The sequence below is a fragment of the Chelonoidis abingdonii genome, chromosome 21 (genome assembly GCF_003597395.2).
Source record: "Chelonoidis abingdonii isolate Lonesome George chromosome 21, CheloAbing_2.0, whole genome shotgun sequence".
Lineage (NCBI taxonomy): Eukaryota > Metazoa > Chordata > Testudines > Testudinidae > Chelonoidis > Chelonoidis abingdonii.
In genome coordinates, this window is record NC_133789.1 from 2,664,138 (window position 1) to 2,683,250 (window position 19,113).

The 19,113-nt window shown below is 45.7% G+C and overlaps 1 protein-coding gene across 3 annotated transcripts in view; it reads left to right on the forward strand.

Moving 5' to 3' along the window:
- CCR7 (C-C motif chemokine receptor 7) overlaps positions 1-18,537 on the forward strand; it is a 21,079-nt gene extending 2,542 nt beyond the window's left edge. For 2 of the 3 annotated variants that reach the window (XM_032788975.2, XM_032788974.2), the window contains exons 2-3: positions 7,642-7,691; positions 11,085-18,537. In XM_032788975.2, coding sequence (XP_032644866.1) covers positions 7,659-7,691; positions 11,085-12,152 — 1,101 coding nt within the window. In that variant the 5' untranslated portion in view covers positions 7,642-7,658 and the 3' untranslated portion in view covers positions 12,153-18,537. Of the gene's footprint in view, positions 1-7,469; positions 7,692-11,084 lie in introns of those variants that run through there. The other variant, XM_075059570.1, reaches the window with a different exon arrangement.
- Positions 18,538-19,113: the final 576 nt, after the last annotated feature.

The window sequence follows — 19,113 nt, forward strand, 5'->3', positions numbered from 1 at the left end:
GGGGCCCAGGCCATCAGTTGCTAGGAGACAGGGTGCCAGGCATTTAGGGGCACTGGCCCTTTGCTCTGCAGCAATCACACACCCTGATCCCACCACCTAGATACTTAAGAACTGCCTAGGGGACACTGAGGCACCAACACAGTATTCAGAGCAAACATTAAGAACAGTCCCAGTTCATCACAGTCACGTCTTAAAACAAACAGGGGAAACCATCTTGCTAACCAGATTTTTAAAACTACTTAATTTTCCTATTTTTAAATGGCAAAGAGGACCCTTTCTCCCGAGTATCATTGATACAGTCTAGTGATTTGAGTAGGAGTGAGGATGTTTGGATTCTGTTCCTAGCTCTGCCACAGACTCCCTGTGCAGTCTTGAGTGAGACTTCTTGTCTCTCTGCCTTGATTTCCCTATGTGTGAAGTGGAAATAATTTTACAGTGCTTCTCTCTCTCAAAGGGGCCTCGTAATGCTCCATGGATGAAGGTCTGCAAAGCATTTTTAGGTCCGTGGATCCATGCAGAGTTGATTTGGATTCTCTCAGTGAGGGATTGAATCAAGTTGGAGTTGTATTTCCATGGATTATTTCATTGTTAAGCATTAAAATGAGCAGCAACAGGCACTGGTGCTGTCTGCCGTTGCGAATACGGCATCAGCGTTGTTCCTGGAGAGAGAGAACTTGCAGCTTGTTACTGTCAACATTTAAGACTCTCCTTGAGTGCTTGATTATAGCTCAAGTCTGCTTTGCAAGAACCTGTTTTAGATTTGCCTTCAGTGGTTTTGTTGCATCCACAGAGTTAATCATAGGAAACTAGAGTAGTGGATTAGATATGCTGAACAGCTAGAATGCTGGTATTTTTATCCTTCAGACTCCAGGCCATACTCAAATAATTTCCTTCCTCCTGATGCTTGCTTCTAAACATAATTCTTTTCACTTTCTTTAGTGCTCAGAACATTTGCAAAAAATCAGTCCAAGATGACTGAAGGGGGCAAAGAGAGGTGGGGGGTGGGGGAGAGAACAGAACAGAGAATGCAGAATGGTAACAGCTTTGCCATCAGAAGAAAGCAGAAGGTTTGAACCACTTTGCAAATAAATTAAGCAAGGTAGGATTGAAAGACACCTGATAATTTTCTGCGAATGAATGGCTAGTCAGTGCTATAGTTAGGTGAGCGTATGGTACAGATTCAGGGCAAGCTCTGCTCTACGGTACTGGCTGCAGAAACCACAGAGTACAGAACAGTGAAGCCTCATGGCATCAGTAGATGGCTGGGCTTTGCTTTGAGAGGGAAGTGGGTCCTGCTGCCCTATCTTCATGCCGTATTTTCAAGTCAAAGTCTGGAATGAGTAGGGAGTTAAAAGGCTTCTCTGTGTATTTAGGCCTCTACCAGCACAGCAGCCTGGGGGCCGTTATTAGGATGTGCCTCACAGTAGCATCTAAATGCCCCAGCTGAGATGAGTCCCATTGTGTAGGTGCTGTAGATGCACATAGAGACAGTCCCTTAACTATTTCAGTGGGATCTTCGAGTTACTGTGCACACTTTGAAAATCCCATCCATAATAGGCAAGACAGAGAGAAGGTGGTGCAAGGAAGTATTTTCCCCTTTTCGGAGATGGTTAAACTGAGATGCAGAAAAATTAAGTGACTTTCCCAAGGTCACGCAGGGAGATGGTGGTGGAGCTGGGGAACAAACCCAGGTTTCCTATATCTCAGTTCAGTCTGAATCCCAAGACCATGCTTCCTCTCGAAGGAGTTTTTGAAACTTCAGCAGCACATGCCCACCGTGAACATAGACTGCGAATAATAAATGGACAAACACAGGGCAAGGTCTAGGACAGCTGTCACGGAACATGCGCTCTGTTCAGGGGTAGAAAATCCTGAGCTGTGACGTGGCAGGGAAAGGAGGGAGATACAGAAGGCCGTTCCGCTTAAATAAATCTGGGGAGACGACAGGGAGGTCACCTCATTGTCCATGCCCTGTGAAAGTCTACAAGACACTAGATTATGGATTAGGAACCCTAGACTGCAAAATGTACTCACGTTACAAATCCCTGCTCAGTTGTGTAAAGATAGCAAGCTTCAGCTCAAGGGACTTAGGACCTGATCTAGCAAGGCGCTTCAGCACATGCTTAACTTTACTACCAGCACAACTGGAGCCACTGGGACTACTCCTATGCTAAAGTGCTTTTTCAGACTGGGGCTGAGTGATTATTACTGACACCGTGTTTAGGGCAGAAAACACAAGTTACTCTTTTTTAGAATGAGTTGTCTGCTAATCTGTTTATCTCTGCAGCCCTATCATTTGGTTCACAATTTCCATGAGGGGGTGGAGAAAGAGAGTTTATTTCTTGCTGCTCTCACAACATGTTGCGAGTGCCTGAGATGAAAGGCCCCGTTTTGCCTCACTGGTCTTTTTCGCTACTGAAATGAGGGACTAGGCCTTGCTGGCAAGAGCTGAGAGACAGATTGAGAGCGCGAGGGGCACTAACACCTCCACGAAAGAGACTGAATATGCTAATAAATGATGATCAACCATTCGTTCTCAGAAACTGGTTGTTTCCATGAAGGTCACAGAGTTTGAAGAGAGTGAGCGGGGCGTCAGAAGTAGCTTCTGCCTAAGCAGACATCCTGTCTGAAACACAGGCCAGGTCTACGCTACAGATTTACACTGGCATAACTGCATGGTTCAAGGGTGTGAAAAATTCACACCCCTGAACAACATGGTTATACCAACCTGGCAGCCTAGGGCTGCCGATTTTGGTTGGACATATTCCTGGAGGTTTCATCATGTGACAATCTTTAATGAAAGATTCATCTTTAATTCCTGGAGACTCCAGGACAACCCTGGAGGGTTGGCAATCCTAACCTGGCCCTGGTGTAGAAAGCACTATGTCGACAGAAGCTCTCCTGTTGGTGTAGTCGTGTCTTCACTAAAGCACTACAGCGGCACTGCACATGAAGATAAGCCCACAAACAGCCATTGCATTAGCCCGTAGGTATGTCTACACCACACAGGAACGTACGATTGGTCGCACAGTTATGCCTACCCGTGCCAGTTTTAATCTAGCTAATGAGGACAATAGTAGTGCAGATGTGGCGGCATGGATTTCAGCTCATGACATTTCCTGGGTATGTACCCAGGGTCCCCAAGGGGCTTGTACTGGGGTGGTTAGCCCACCCCAAATCCTGTATGGCTACATCTTCACGCGTCTTGTTACCCACACTGTTAGATTAAATCTACCATGCGTCTGCCTAACCACACTGCGTTAACTTGCCGTGTAAATGTGCCCTTAGTCTAAATGTGGGTTTAAGTCCCTGACTTTGAAACTCAGGTTCTGTATTTCTGGCTAGTGCGCGACAATCATTCACCTGTGGCCATAGCCCCAGAGCAGACTCTCTCCTATAAGAGCTGGGCAGGTTTTCTGCTGAGTTAATTGGGTCCCTTGCTGCTACCATTCAAAGTCTTCTCCAGCCATCTTCTGAAAATCCAGTGGCATCGCCAACTCCCTGTAACCCTGCACCTGGTACAGCCATTTTCAGTGCAAAATGGGTGTAAAATGACCATCTCTGGACGAGAGTTTAGCCTACCCCAGTCTGAGTCACAGATTCATAGCAGGTGAGGGTGGAGCAGACCTGTTAGGTCACTTGTGGTTCACTGCGCAAGAGTCCATGTAGGATGGTTTTCTGGTCCATTCTGCAGGGCTGCGTCCGGTCTAGTTTTAAATGCCCCAGTTAATGGGGTTTCTGCTACTTCGCTTGGGAGGCTGTTCCATAGCCAAATACATCCCATGGTCTGGAAGCATTTTCTTTGATGCTCAGCCTAAAGTTTCCTGTTCCTAATTCCATCTCTTTACTTCTGCATAGGCTGTGCAGCTGAACACAAATGCCTCTTTTTTCCTCCTGCTGCAGAATCTTCCCTGATCTGGCTTGAGATCTGTCCACTTGTGCAATGAGACGATCCAGAGCATAATGAATACACTGCGGGGAGATTAGCCAAAAGCACTCAGTGCTGGCCTACCTCCATGCCCCCTGAAGTTAATGGGCATTTTGCCAGTGACATAATGGGAGCAGAGATGGGCCAGTTCTGAGCATTTTTTTTTTAAATCCTACCTTGTCTCCAGAAGGAGTGAGGAACTGTCAGCTGGGCCCCACCTCCCCACTGCTAGGCTGGTCTCAGCTGGGAATTGCTGCTCCCATGTTGATCCAGGAGAGGAACCAGGCTGAGCTGGAAGTCTCTCTGTGCAGGTCTTCTGGAATGATGTGGTGCGTTTGGAAAACAGTGGTTGAAGAGCATGTACAGAAAACAGCCAAAGGACCTGGAGTGGGGAGGCACTGGACCTCATGTCTGAATGAGTTCCCTGCCCTGGATATTTGATTTGATTTGATTTAGCATGGTTGTGAGTTTTGTCGTTACAGGGACTTTCAAGGGGGGGATTCTCTATTAGTATTTTGAGAGATGAAACTTTAGGAAAATACCCAGAACCAAGAATGGCCACAAGCAAAAAAAAAAGTCTTAAACATGCCCACGAAACTCCAGAGTTCAAGGGGCTGTTTGGCCCATTTCCTCTCCGCTCCTGCCAGCCACTTCCTCTCTCCCCAGTGTGTTGGGAAGCCTGGTTCCCCGCAGTGATGTTAGCGAGATAGGGCAGTGGGCGCTCGTGCCCACTGCACTTAGAATAGGACTCACTCAACAAGCTGGTGAGGGAAAGCGAGGTACGAAGAAGTTGTCTCCTTAGTCAGTCCTTTCTGGCTTGTCAACTGCCCTGGGGGGAGAGGGGAGCAGTTTTTCTTGGGACTGGAAATCAAGTAACACTGAAAATTCCTGAAGAAAGCGAAACAAGGGCTCTTTAAAGGAAAGTTCTGTAGCTGAGGCATCCAAAACCAGTTAGTTGAGTCACTTTTGTTTTCAGTTCAGTATCACTCTCCAAAGCAAAAACCAGACCACTGTGGGGTTGTGATGTTGTCACTCAGAGGTTAAGTGGGAGTAGATCTGGTCAGCTGATGGATGAGAGATGCAGTGCCCTTTAAATTACTGAACTCCTGCCACAGCCTGGTGCTAGGAGGCTGCATGCTGCTGGGGGTGCAATTGTGGAGGAGATTAACAAAAGGCACAGGCCTTGCTAATCACTGAAGATCCCATTGGGCTTCTGAGAAGAGTTGGGGTGTTTGCCCCCGTGTCCCCTCCAAACTGGATGCTGCCTCAGTAAATTCCACCAGGTTTCCTGCCCCATATGCGGTGGTGTAGCTCTCAGTGGGGGGTCCTTCCTGCTGCCAGTTCTGAGGTGGGAGGAAGTGTTTTACTTCCTCCTTGGAAGCATCTGGTGCTGGCCACTGTCAGCGATAGGAGACTGAATGGGATACTGGTCTGATCCATTCTGGCAGCTCTTCTGGTCCTATTTGTCTTCACTGGTCATGTGCAGCTTTCCCTGATACCCCACGTAGTGTGGTCAAAGAAATATGGAGACCAAAGCATCTGTGCTTCTGTATTATGTCTAATGCTGCAGCACCTAGGACCCCCCAGAAGGGGCATTGTCCTGGATCCTGTGGGAGGGAAGAGTGTGTGCACAAGACACAGTTATATCAGACGTCTGATGACAGAAGCTGGCAAGTGACCCACAGCTACATGCAGCAGAGGAAAGTGAAAAACTCCCTAGGTCACTGCCCATCTAACCTGGGGGGAAATTCCTTCCCGACCCCACATATAGTGATCTGCTAGACCCTGAGCATGGGAGCACCAGCCAGCCAAGCCCCTGAGAGAGAGCGCCCTGGCCCTGCCTGCCAATGTCCCATCTCCAGCCCAGGTCTGAAATTTTGAGTAAGTTCCCAGAAGGCTCTGGGAGGAAGAGAACCATGACACTCTCATCGCTCTATAGGAAGACTAGGCCTCCTTTGTTCTCACATCAACATGAAACAGTCTGATTGTCACCCAGTACTGAGCTAACCGTTTATCTGAATAATGCCATTACCTGTACTACAGACGGCTATGTGACGACAGACTCCTGAAATAATGGCTATCAATCCACCCAGTGCATGGGAGCAATTGCACAGCAGCTTCCTAGAGCTGAGCCCCGAGCACAAACTGGCTTTGCAAAGGCACTACAGAGAAACAGCAGCCAGCAATCCGAGAGAGCCTAGAGCTGAACGCAGAGGAGGATGGTAACCACAATGGGAGTGAATGAATAATTCACGCTCAGTAATAAATGGGTTTAAAGGTACAAAGGCAGCATAGCCTATGGGAAGAAACAAAGGGCTGTGAACCAATGGGTTATCGCTGGCTCTGCCAGTGACTTGCTAAGCGACCTTGGGCAAATCACTTGACTTTATCGTGTCTCGATTTCCCCATTAGTAAGATGGGAGTCTGTCTCTCAGGGTTATTACTTGGTTGACCCTGTGTGAAGCAAGTGCTAAATATTACTAGGGGGTTGCAGACATATTAGCAAACAAATCCACCTGCTCCTAAGAGAGATGTGGGAAGGGCCCAGTCATACCAAGGTATGTCTACCCAGGGTAGCTTGGTGGTTTGAGCATTGGACTGCTAAATCCAGGGTTGTGAGCTCAGTCCCTGGGGGAGCCACTTAGGGATCTGGGGCAAAATCAGTACTTTGTCCTGCTAGTGAAAGCAGGGGGCTGGACCCGATGATCTTTCAGGGTCCCTTCCAGCTCTATGAGATAGGTAGGTATATCTCTGAAGCCTGGGGAGGGAGTTGGGCTTCAGAGCCAGAGGGAACTGAGGGCTTTCATGGCTTGCAGGATCAACTTCTAACCTAGGTGGCTGAGGCTGAGGCAAGAAACCAGAGTCTGTTTTAAACAGCGGAAAGCAAAGTGCTTTCACTGGCCTCTGCACCTTTGTTAACCACAGGAGGAAGAGATGCTTGTCTGCGATTGCTCTAGCACATCACTCCTGGTTCTGAATTTACTCTTTCCTTCCCTGTCTTCAGCAGGCAGCATCTGAGTTCAAAGCAGAAGTCAGCTCTGACATTTAGAAAAGTACAATAAATTTCAGTCAGATGTATCCTGTAGGTGAGCTCAGTTCCTTGCTCTGTAGTCTTCTGTCAGGGAACAGCCAGGCCAAATTTATCACAGACACAGCCGTACTTTTTTTAAATTCACATTAAGGAAGCTTTAGCACACAAGTAAGAGGCATGTATGAGCTATGCATGGCTTGTTGCTGACTGTGTCCTCATCCCCTGCAACCGTGATAGGCTTTTTATAAAAAAAATAACTAAAAATAAACCAGACATTGTGATAAACCAAGCACAAGTTCACTAAGTCTTTAACTTCATTCACCTGGTTTCTATTTCTTGCTTTTATACTAACTTGCTATGTGACTTGGGGTTTGTCACATAAGCCAAGAAACTCAAAGGTCTTTAGGCACCTCTCACTGATTTCAGTGGGAATTAAGGACATAAAGACCTTTGAGGATCTGAACCTTAACTTCTTTTTTATGCCTCAGTTTATCCATCAGTGCAAGGCTTAATAAGGTTTGTCAAATGCTTTGGGATTCATGGATGAGAGACGCTATAGCAGTGCAATGTATTATGTTAAAACTTGGAGATCATTTTCAAACTTTATTTCCAGGACAAATGTACGTTACCTGGGAACCCCTCTTAATGGCAACCACTAATGTTGTGCTTCCTCCTTCTCTAGGTAAACAGGTGAAGGTGATGGTTGTTTTGAGTCTTCCCTTCATTTTCCAGGTAAGAAGTTAAAAACCAAAAAGGAATTTGGTTGAAATTTAGCTGCATTCATGCACTGAATGTAGAAGTGATGGTACGGATAACTTTGACAGACAAAGCAGCAGCAAAAGCGATTCTGATAGAAACTACATTTCATATTAGAATCCTAAAGGGTTTTCAGGTAACCACCTAGAGCAAAGTGGGGAGAATTCACAGAACTATCTGAGCCAGTGAGATCTGAGGAAAGAAAGAAAGAACTACAGATATGGAATGTAATACAAAGTGACCATTAAGGCTGGGATGTCCAGAAGGGCTTCCATACTGACAGCCTTGCTCCCATTTCAGCACCTAAACAAATGGCCAGGTTTCCCACTTGTTGGGTGCTGAGATCTTTGGAAAAATCTGGTCATAGTGACTTAATACTGCAGCCTCTGCTCATGTGAGAAAGGGCTGCAGGATTGGGGCCTGATGGGTGGCACACTGCAGGAGGAGGAAGAGTTCCTCGTCTGCCATGAACGCCTCTTTCATTCTCTTCCTCCAATTCAGAGTAAGACTAGAGCTGGAAAAGGGAAACGTGAAAGAATCTAGCATTGCTGAACTGTCCATTCTGACCTGCTAGTGAACTCTTGTGCCAGGACCAGCTGTACTCTAGGACTGCTGCATCTTTGGGAGCATGCCTCATCTGCCCCACAGTATCAGGCTCTGCAAGGGGTTCTGTGAAACAAGGAAGGTTTTGCGGTGGGCTTCTTTCCCCTTTCACTTCTGGTAGCAGGGCTTTAGATGCGTGGAGGATGTGGTGAAAGCCAAGCCTGGCAGAGACGAAGAGCACGCTAAGATTCACAGCGATAACGGTAGATGCCACTCAGAGGGGAAGCCTTTTATCTCTGCAGAGAGCACAGAGGAAGGGAGGATAGTAGAGACTAATGGTACAGATGAAAGCCGGGTGCAGATATCACAAGCTCATGCTGTTCTTTACGCTACTCTAATCTGGCAAGTTGAGAGAGAAGCAGCAGCAACGAACTTGTCACTCATTTCCTGGCAGCTTCACTCGCTGGATTTTATCTGGGCTGTAGTGACCCTCTCATTGTTTTATACAGAAAGTCATTGAAGTGAGGGGCCCCAGTCACGTTATCCCCCAGGGGCTCTGTCCACAACCACACCAAAGTTCTTCGGTTCTGCTACTTCACAGGTTTACTCATAACAGGGAGAGCAAGGGTAGCAATTGTTTTATACAAGTTCTCTGGCCTGGGTTACACAGGAGGTCTGATTAGATAATGACAGTGCATCCATCCAGCCTTGGGATCTAGGAGAGCCAGAAAGCATCTAAGGAGAGCTGTCTCAGTGCTGCCTACTCTCACCATTCTGTCATGAATCTCAAGCTGTGGTGTTTTTTCTTAGAGCCCCGACTCCGGCATCGTGCAATTGTGTGAGCGCTTCAGCTTTTGTTCTTAAAAAGCCAGTGTTTCCTAATCCTTCTGGCTGGTGAGGAAAGCTTGAAAATGTGACCCTTAAAGGTTCCAAAAACCAGAAATCAAATAGGAACCTTAACTCCCCCCCTCCCCCAAATTGAAGCCAATCTCATGACTTTGGGGGAACCTGACTCAATTTTTGAACACTTGTGATTGGCAATACTGCCATGTCTGCATTTCTACAATACACTCAATTTTAGTGAGATGACTAGAGGGCCACTGAAATTCGGTCCCAGCAGAGCGAGGAGTCTAGTAGTTTAAAGCGCACCTGCACACAGATTAAATTTAAAAAAACAACATTTTAATACACCACAGGCTGAAACTTTAAAAAAAATCTTCCAGGCAGCACCACTGAGCACAGCACTTGAAACAAGGAACCTCTTTAAGGAATGAGCTGTGGGCAGTGCCAGTCTGACCTGAATATCTCTAAGGAATCCAACTCCCTCTTCAGCATCCAGCTGCTTTCTTGCTCAAGGGAAGATTTGGCCAGCTTGTCTGGACTAATGCCACCCCTCAGGTCTTTCTGCAAATTCACCCCGTGCCAGCAGGTCTTCTGCTCATGAGGGCACCATTCCCACTGGTGCAGAGGCCACCCTGATATTAGCAACTGACTGCCTTCGAAGGATGAGGATGAAAGCAGGCATCTGAAACTGATTCAGGGCTCTCAGCCCTGGCACCTGGGGCTGCAAGCCTCACAGGATCAGTTTCACTCATGCAGTAATTAGCTGCTTCCCCCTTGCAGAGTTGCCTGTCGATAGTGTGTTAGGCCAACCAAAGTTTGAACTGCTCAAATTAAGGTTCAGTTTTGTTTGGCCTTTAGGGACCTGTCATGGTCAGTTCTAATTTCATCCAAAATTCTGTCCCCTGGGGGAGTCTCTGAAGAACCTACAGGACACTTTGAGAACAGGGATGTTGATGTTTCCTGGCTAGGCTTACTTGGGTCATTACATTCCATTTACAGCAGGGGTTCTCAAACTGGGGGTGGGGACCCCTCAGGGTTGCGAGGTTATTACATGGGGGGTCGTTAGCTATCAGCCCCCACCCCAAACCCCACTTTGCATCCAGCATTTATAATGGTGTTAAATATATTAAAAAAAATTTTTAATTTAGAAAGGGGGTCGCACTCAGAGGCTTGCTATGTGAAAGGGGTCACCAGTACAAAGGTTTGAGAATCACTGATTTACAGGGTCTATTGCATACATTTTCTACCCTGACGTGTTGCTGTGTGTTTCATGATACTGCTTCTGTTTCTCCCCTGAAGCATAGTGGCCTTTGAACCTTTTGGGGATTCTTAGTGATGAAACTGCTAAACGAGTGTGATTTCTTGCTTTACCTCTTGCAATCACTCTCGTTTAGCAGTTTCATCACTAAGAACCCCCAAGAGTTCAAAAGCTACTATATAATTTTAATTTATTTATGGTTGTGTGTAGGGTCCCCATCCTGGATCACGGTCCCATGTATAAAAGCCAGCTATTATTAAATGGCATAGCTCTGTCTGTCCCATGCCATTTGTTATTCCCAGCATTTATATGCACTTCCCATTATCTTAAGGGAAGTGGTGTGGGTGAACATTCAAGGAGGAAAGGCAGAAAATTCCTTGTGACCAGAGCTGGTCAGGAAACGTTTTTGTTCCAATAAGTATGACTTTTTTTCCTGAGGTTTCTGGTTTTTCTGTGAAAAATTTTAGTTAAACTCCAACGTTTCCTATAGCATTTCCATTTTTCATCCAACCCCCCCCCCCAAAACCTGACTGAAAAGCTCTGACCAGCTGCTTGCCAGGGAAAGGCTTGGAAGTGATCTGGGATTTCTCTGCTTTTGGAGGCTTGGTGGTTTTACTCACTTTACACTCCCAGTTCAGGCCTCGCTCCTGCAATGAGTTATTTCCCAGGGATCTGCCCCATTGCAGGGTAAGGCCTTGAGCACGCTTGTTTCCTTCCCCTTCTAGCTGTGCACAGGCAACAATGTCACTGACTACTATGATTCCAACGTCACTGTCGATTATAACATGTTTGAGACTCTCTGTGAGAAGGCCGAGGTCCGGAGCTTCCGCGCTGCATTCCTCCCAGCTATGTACTCACTCATCTGCTTCGTTGGGCTGGTGGGGAACGGGCTGGTGATGCTGACCTACATCTACTTCAAGAGGCTTAAGACGATGACCGACATCTACCTGCTGAACCTGGCCTTGGCGGACATCCTCTTCCTGCTGACGCTCCCCTTCTGGGCCACGAGCGCAGCCAAGCACTGGCTCTTCGGGGAGTTTGCTTGCAAAGCCGTCTACTGCATCTGCAAAATGAGCTTCTTCAGCGGGATGCTGCTGCTCCTGGCCATCAGCATTGACAGGTACTTCTCCATCGTCCAGGCCGCCTCTGCCCACCGTCTCCGCTCCCGCATGATCTTCATCAGCAAGGTCACATGCTTCTCCATCTGGATCCTGGCCTTTGTCCTCTCCATCCCAGAACTGGTCCACAGTGGAGTGAACACATCTGAGACCCCCCGCTGCTCCATCATCGCCGCCACCGACTTGCACAAGTTCGACACTGGCATCAAAGTGTCCCAGATGGTCTTTGGCTTCCTAGTACCCCTGTTGGTCATGTCCTTCTGCTACTTTGTCATCGTCAAGACCTTGCTCCAGGCCCGTAACTTTGAGAAAAACAAGGCCATCAAGGTCATCATCTCTGTGGTGATAGTCTTCGTCGTCTTCCAGCTGCCTTACAATGGCGTCATGTTGGCCAAGACAATCTCAGCTTTCAACAATACTGACAGCCTGTGCGAGAAGAGTAAGCAGCTTGACGTGGCAGACGATGTGACCTACACTCTGGCCTGCTTCCGCTGCTGCCTCAACCCCTTCCTCTATGCCTTCATTGGTGTCAAGTTCCGCAATGACCTCTTCAAGCTTCTCAAGGAGCTGGGTTGCCTGAGCCAGGAGCGGCTCTGGCATCTGTCGACTTGCAGGGAGAACAGGCGGTTCTCCTTTGCTATGGAGACCGAGACAACCACCACTTTCTCACCATGAGGGGTGTTCTGTGTCTGATTTGACTGGGCCATGGCTGGGGTATTCCTGCATCTTGCAGCCCTCTTGAATTAATGATTTGAGCAGGGCCAGCCTCACCTTGGCCAGAGAGCTGTATCAGTGCAGAACAAAACCTATTAACTTCCCCACATTTCAGGAAATCCAGGTAGGTGGGAGAGACTTGGCTAAGGCTACAACAAAGTACTAAGCTGGGGAGCAATTAAGACCTTGTGGTGTTTGTTCCATTTCCCCTCAGTTCCATTTGGGCATCATTCCTCATTGTTCCAATATAAAAACTTTGTCTTATTTGTGTTACAGCTGAGCTTTCCGGAGCACCTCCTTGATTTGAATGCCGCATTTAACAAGACTGCATTTTGCTCTTTCTTACACAAACAAATTTTGTAGCACTGATCCAGCTAGTAAGACAGAACGGGACTAAGCTGTGCCTCAAACTCCAAGCTCAGCACAATACATGGTATAAGCTAGCATTCACTTCTGATTCTTGATTAGGCTTCAGTTGCTTGAATGCTGGAATGAATCAGTATCCCTAGCATGCCACTCCCAGTTCCCTCCTCCCCACTCCAAAAGTCAGATTTGCATAATTAACCCTAAAACTACAGATTTTTAAAATGAGTAAGTTTGGTAACAGTCCCTGTTAATGCAAAATCTCGAAAGTTTGTTGGGGGAAACAATGGCTTTCAATTCACGTTGCTTGTGCTGGGATTTTGGGTTTCACCTGTAAAGTTCCACCTGGTTTAGGGCAGGGGTTCTCAAACTGGGGGCGGGCCCCCTCAGGGGGTCACGAGGTTATTACATGGGGGGTTGCGAGCTGTCAGCCTCCACCCCAAACCCCGCTTTGCCTCCAGCATTTATAATGGTGTTAAATATATTTAAAAGTGTTTTTAATGTATAAGGGGGGGTCGCACTCAGAGGTTCGCTGTGCGAAAAGGGGTCACCAGTACAAAAGTCTGAGAATCCCTGATTTAGGGCTTGTGCATCATGGGAGGCAGCCTCTTCATTACGGCAGTGGATTAAGCTAAACTGCATCAAGGCGACTTCAGTACTGAAAGGGAGGGTTTGTCCACAAGGGGACACTCCAGATAAATAATCCAAATTAACTAACGGTGTGAATTTAAAGTGGATTAGTTAAACTACATTAAATCTCTGTGTGGACACTTCAAATTAAGGCCACTTTAATTCTGATTTAATTCATTAATGAAGTAGAACTAATGTGCTGTAAATTCACACCTTTAGTTAATTTGGATTTACTTTCCTGAGTGTCCCTGTGTAGACACGCCCTCGATGCTTGTAAACTGCCAGTTGAGAATATCTGGGGCATTACTGCATGATCCTGAAAATGGCAGAGCACTCTGACCCCAATCTAGCATAATACTTAAGCATATACTTAATTTTAAGCACTCAGATAGTCCCCAGCCCCCTGCCGCCCCAGTGAAGTCAAACAGGATTACTCATGTGCTTGACTTTAAGCACATGTGGAATAAGCATTTTGCTGGACTGTGCCAAAGTTCTGAGCAGGAATGAGTCCAGGGCCCTGTAGCTCTATAATCTATTTCTCAGTGGAAGGCTCTCATCTGCCCTTGGTTTGACAGCTCACGTATGCCAATCTTTGACGCCTGTCAGAAAGGCTGCTCAGGCTTTTCATGAGCTGGGAGGCAGGTTTTCCTCAAGGAGGGGCGTTCTTTATTCTCACTTGCTGACCTCAGTCTAACAGAGGACCATGTGGATATGAGTTCCCCACCCAACCTCACTTTTCCCTCGGAGAAGCTGTAACGGATGCCTTTTGATAGAGCAAGGGAAAATTTAAAAAATAAACCTCCATAAACTCCTGAAAGCGCATCCTACATTCAGACAGTCGGGATTATTAATGGTGCTCTTCGTTACAGTTTGATCTGAGAGTGACAGCCAGCCATGTGGCTGTGGCAGCTGAGCAACAGATTACTGTCATGTAAATTAAGACATGGAAAATAAGCCCAGAGTGTAATGCCAGTTGGTGCATTTAGTGGAAACCTGAAGGACTCTTGTGGAGGAACATCCTGGGAATTGCTGTCATGGGATGGCTGAATATCAATTGAGTAGGAGTCTCTGTAATTCAATCTGCCATTGCAGCTGTTCTGACTACAGAGCTGTAACCACTGAAGCACACAGACACAGGTCTCCCTTGAACCAGATACCAATGGCAAAAGGTCCTGGCGTTATCCCAGTGTCTGTGGCAGGGGCCATCCGAGTGATACCGAAGGAAGCTCTTAACTCCCATCCTCTTGCCACACTAAACACAAATTCTGTCCTCCCTGGCAAGATGCCGAACAGCCTCTAGCGGATCCTTCTTCACCTGCTACACAGTAGTCCACTATAAAAATAATGCTTTTGAAAGCTTTTGGTCGGGAGCAAGAGATTCCAGTAAATGATACACGGCCTTAAAGGAGAAAACAAATTCTCCTATTTGATGGTTTATAGTGTTCTGTTGTGCCCATGTCTCTTGCCTAATGAGCGCTGCTTTCTTAGTAGCCTTAAGTAATGGGGGTTGTGAATTGACACACTGGATATTTAGTTTTTTTGGTTTGATCCGGCACTCCTTATTCAGGAAAGCTACCAATCATCTCTCAATGTGTTTGTCAGTGCAAGGAATACATCTAATACAGGGTCTTATTTGGGTGCATCAATATGATAGGACTTGTACTGTATATTCAGACATATAAAGTTGCTAGTTGTAGAACAAGAGAGGTGAATTTGTACATGAATATATTCTGTAAGGCTGTACTGCCTAGAAACAAGGTTTGTCTATACCAGGGGTCAGCAACCTTTCAGAAGTGCTGTGCTGAGTCATCATTTATTCACTCTGATTTAAGGTTTCTCATGCCAGTCATACATTTTTAACATTTTTAGAAGGTCTCTTTCTATAAGTCTATAATATATAACTAAACTAAACTATCATTGTATGTAAAGTAAATAAGGTTTTAAAAATGTTTAAGCTTTTTAAAAAATTAAATTAAAATGCAGAGCCCCCTGGACCGGTGGCCAGGACCCAGGCAGTGTGAGTGCCACTGAAAATCAGCTCGCGTGCCGCCTTCGGCATGCGTGCCATAGGTTGCCTACCCCTGTTCTATACAAACAGTTCACTTATGGGAACCTGGGGTGTGAATCTTCCCTGCACTAATCTGTTGGGGACTAATTTGTTCAAGTACACTCTGCTGATTTGCATTAACAGTTTAATATGCTTTGATCTAATCCTCTTTGAAATGGGACTAGATCAAAGCGCATTAACAAATGGTTAACAGGCACTAGCAAGGCGTACGCCAACAGTCAGTCTGTGGCAGACAAGTTCTGGGTAGAGTCACGCTACAGCTTGCGGCGAACCATTTGTGGAGACAAACCTTAAGCTTTTTCTGGCTCAAACATGTTCAAGCGAATTAAATTTTCATTAAAAAAACAAACAAACAAACCTATTTCACCAAGAAAATACAATTGTAATTTTATCAAGTCTTAGAAGAACAACCTATGAATGACCATATGGGGTCAAACCAATGGTCCATCTAGCCCAGTGCCAGAGGGAGTGAACAGAACAGCAACTGAGTGAGCCATCCTCTGTCATCCAGTCCCAGCTTCTTGCAGTTGGAGGTCTATGGAAACCCAGGGCATGGGGTTGCGTCCCTGACCATCTTGGCTAATAGCCACTGATGGACCTAGCCTCCATGAACTTGTCTAATTCTCTTTTGAGCCCAGTTATATTTTGGCTGTCACAACGGTCCCTGATATGAGTGCCACAGGTTGACTGTGCATTGTGTGAAGAAATACTTCCTCTTATTTGTTTGAAACTACATCCCATTAATTAATTGTGTTAAGTGAAGGGGATAAATAACACTTCCCTATTCACTGTCTCCACACCATTCATGATTTTATAGACCTCTATCATATCCCCTCTTAGCCATCTCTTTTCCATGCTGATTGGGCCCAGCCTTTTCCGTCTCCCCTCCTATGAAAACCGTTCCATATCCATTCTTATCTTATTGCCCTTCTTTGTACTTTTTCCAGTTCTAATATGTTTTTTGAGACGTGGCAATTAGAACCGCACCTCGTATTCAAGTTGTGGGCATACCAGGGTTTACAGAGTGGCAATATGGTATTTTCTGTATTCTCTATCCTTTTCCTAATGGCTCCAAACATTGTTCGCTTTTTTGACTGCCACTGCATGTTGAGCAGATGTTTTCAGAGAACTATTCATGATGCCAAGATTTCGCTCTTTGAGTGGTAACAGCTAATTTAGACCCCATTATTTTGTATCTATGGTTGGGATTATGTTTTCCAGTGTGCATTACCTTGCATTTATCAACACTGAATTTCCATCTGCCAGTTTCCTGATCAGTTTTGTGAAATCCCTTTGTAGCTCTTCATATCAGCTTTAGACTTAACTCTCTTGTAATTTTGTATCACCTGCAGACTTTGCCATCTCATTGTTTACTGGTTGAATGTATGTTGAACAGCACTGGTCCTAGTACAGACCCTTGTAGGGCCCCACTATCTACCTCTTTCCATTGCGAGAACTGACCACGTATTCCTACTCTTTGCTTCCTATCTTTTAACCAGTTATCCCATGACTCCGTACTTTGCTTAAGACCCTTTATTGAGGGACCTTGTTAAAAGGCTTTCTGAAAGGTCAGCTACCCTGTATCCACTCGATTGCCCTAGTCCGCATGTTTGTGAACACCCTCAAAGAATTCTAGTAGATTTGTAGGGGAAAATCCTGCCTCAAAGCCATGTTGATTCTCAATCCTCATTCCAGCCTCTCAAATAAGGACACACTTCCAGCCTTTATGGCATCAGTGCCTACATTAGATAGACTGTTAAAGGAATATTAACAGAATGCTGGGTAAAGTTACACACAAATTATGTAGATACAGAAGAGCCAGATACTTCAACATTTGGCCCAAGATTTTTTGAAAGTTTGAGGCCTTAAGTTAGGCTCTAAGTCCACATTAGGCATTTGGCAAGTAAGGCCACGTGTCTAGCCTTCATAACGCTGAGTAATACAGAGCTCTTCAATCTCAGACAAAGGTCTAACAAGATTCAAGGGCTGGATGTTGAAGCTAGACAAATTTAGACTGGAACTAAGCTGTACGTTTTTGAGAGAGAGAGAAATTAACCACTGGATCAACTCACCAAGGGCTATGGTGGATTCTCCACCCATGGAAATTTTTACACCGAGACTGGATTTTCCTTCTAACAGATCTGCTCTGTTTCAAAGAAGAATTACGCAGGTGAGTCCTGTGGCCTCTGTCACACTAGGTCAGGGTTCTCAAGCTTCACTGCACTGCGAACCCCTTCTGACAACAAAAATGACTCCATGACCCCAGAAGGGGGGATCAAAGCCGAGCTCACCTAAGCCCTGTCACCCCAGGTGGTGGGGCCAAAGGTTTCAGCCCAGGCAGGGAGCCTGTAAACTGAGCCCCACTGCCCAGGACTTCAGCTTTGGCCCCGGGTGGGGGGCTCGGGCTTTGGCCCCGGGCCCCATCAAGTCTAAGAGAGCCATGGCGACCGCATTAAAACGGGGTCGCGACTCACTTTGGGATCCTGACCCATAGTTTGAGAACCGCTGCACTAGGTGATCAAAGTGGCGCTTTCTGACTCGAGATTCTTAAGAATCAAATGCACCTTCCACAGAAGATACTGTTGATCTCAGTGTACCTAGTCCCACAAAAACAGGCCACTTACTTAGGTGTCTAATATTGACTCAGAAGCCTAACTTTAGGGCCTCGATAGAATCACAGCAATGTCAGGCTGAAAAGGACCTCAGGAGATTCTCTAGTTCATTCCCCACACTGGGGCAGGCTTAAGTCTACCTGCCCAGCCCAGCCCTGACAGATGTTTTTACTAATCTGTTCTTAACCATGTTTTAAACTGAAAACAGACTGTCAAGATGAGTTTTTGCTGGTGGTACAAAAAGTAACATTACCTTTAGCTGAAAAAACAAACCTTTTTTCCCACCACTAGTGTATTTTCCATGACGTGAAGCTTGTACGGATCATAAAGGTTAATGTTCAATCCATCTAGTCCTCTAGAGAGATGGTTGTTGGTTCATTTCCTTTGCCCAGCGTAGCTTCACATCAATATTACCCTATAGAAAAGGGTGTGTAAAATATCCTTAATATTGATCTGGAGATCTTATTTTCCTTCACCTATAGGTGATAAATACAGTAAAACAAATTACCGGTGTATTTTAAACAGTGGTGTTTGTCCTTATTCTAATGCATAACCCATTTGCCTCAATGCTGCTGTTACTGTGTAAATCTGATGCCTTTTTTATTCGTGCTTATGTAAGAAGGTATTTTTGTACTGTTACTGAATTTTTTTATTAAAGAAACAGATTTGTTAATGAGAAGGTCTTATTTTTTGGTAACTTCTTGGAAGTCGTTCAGATAATGAGATGACGAGAGCATTGCTCCTGGCTGGAATTCACCCTTATTTTTATTTTTTAAATGCAGGATTCCTAGAAACTATCCAACCAGTCGTCTAGCTATTTTAGTCTCCTGTCTCTGATTCTGGCCAGTGCCAGATATCACAGAGGAAGGTACAAAACAAAAACACCCCATGATAGACACTTATCCCACAATCTATACACAGAGGGAAATTATTCCTAATCTCCATGGTTGGCTTAACTGAAGCATGAGGGCTGATATCCATATAAAAATTCTCATCATTTAACTATGGCAGTTTTATCCTGGGATATTTTTAACCCTTAACGACATGACAACAGTTCAATCAGGAGGAGTTACTGCTGTTGGAAAATGAAATTGGCCTGTGATGTGGATGGGATCCAATGATAAACAAGCAGAAAGATGCTTCTCAGGCCATCAACCTTTATTATTTTACAAGTGGAAATAAACGAAGACATTTAAAACAACCAACCACATTGTGTAAAAGATGATCTAACCAACACAGCCTAAAAAAC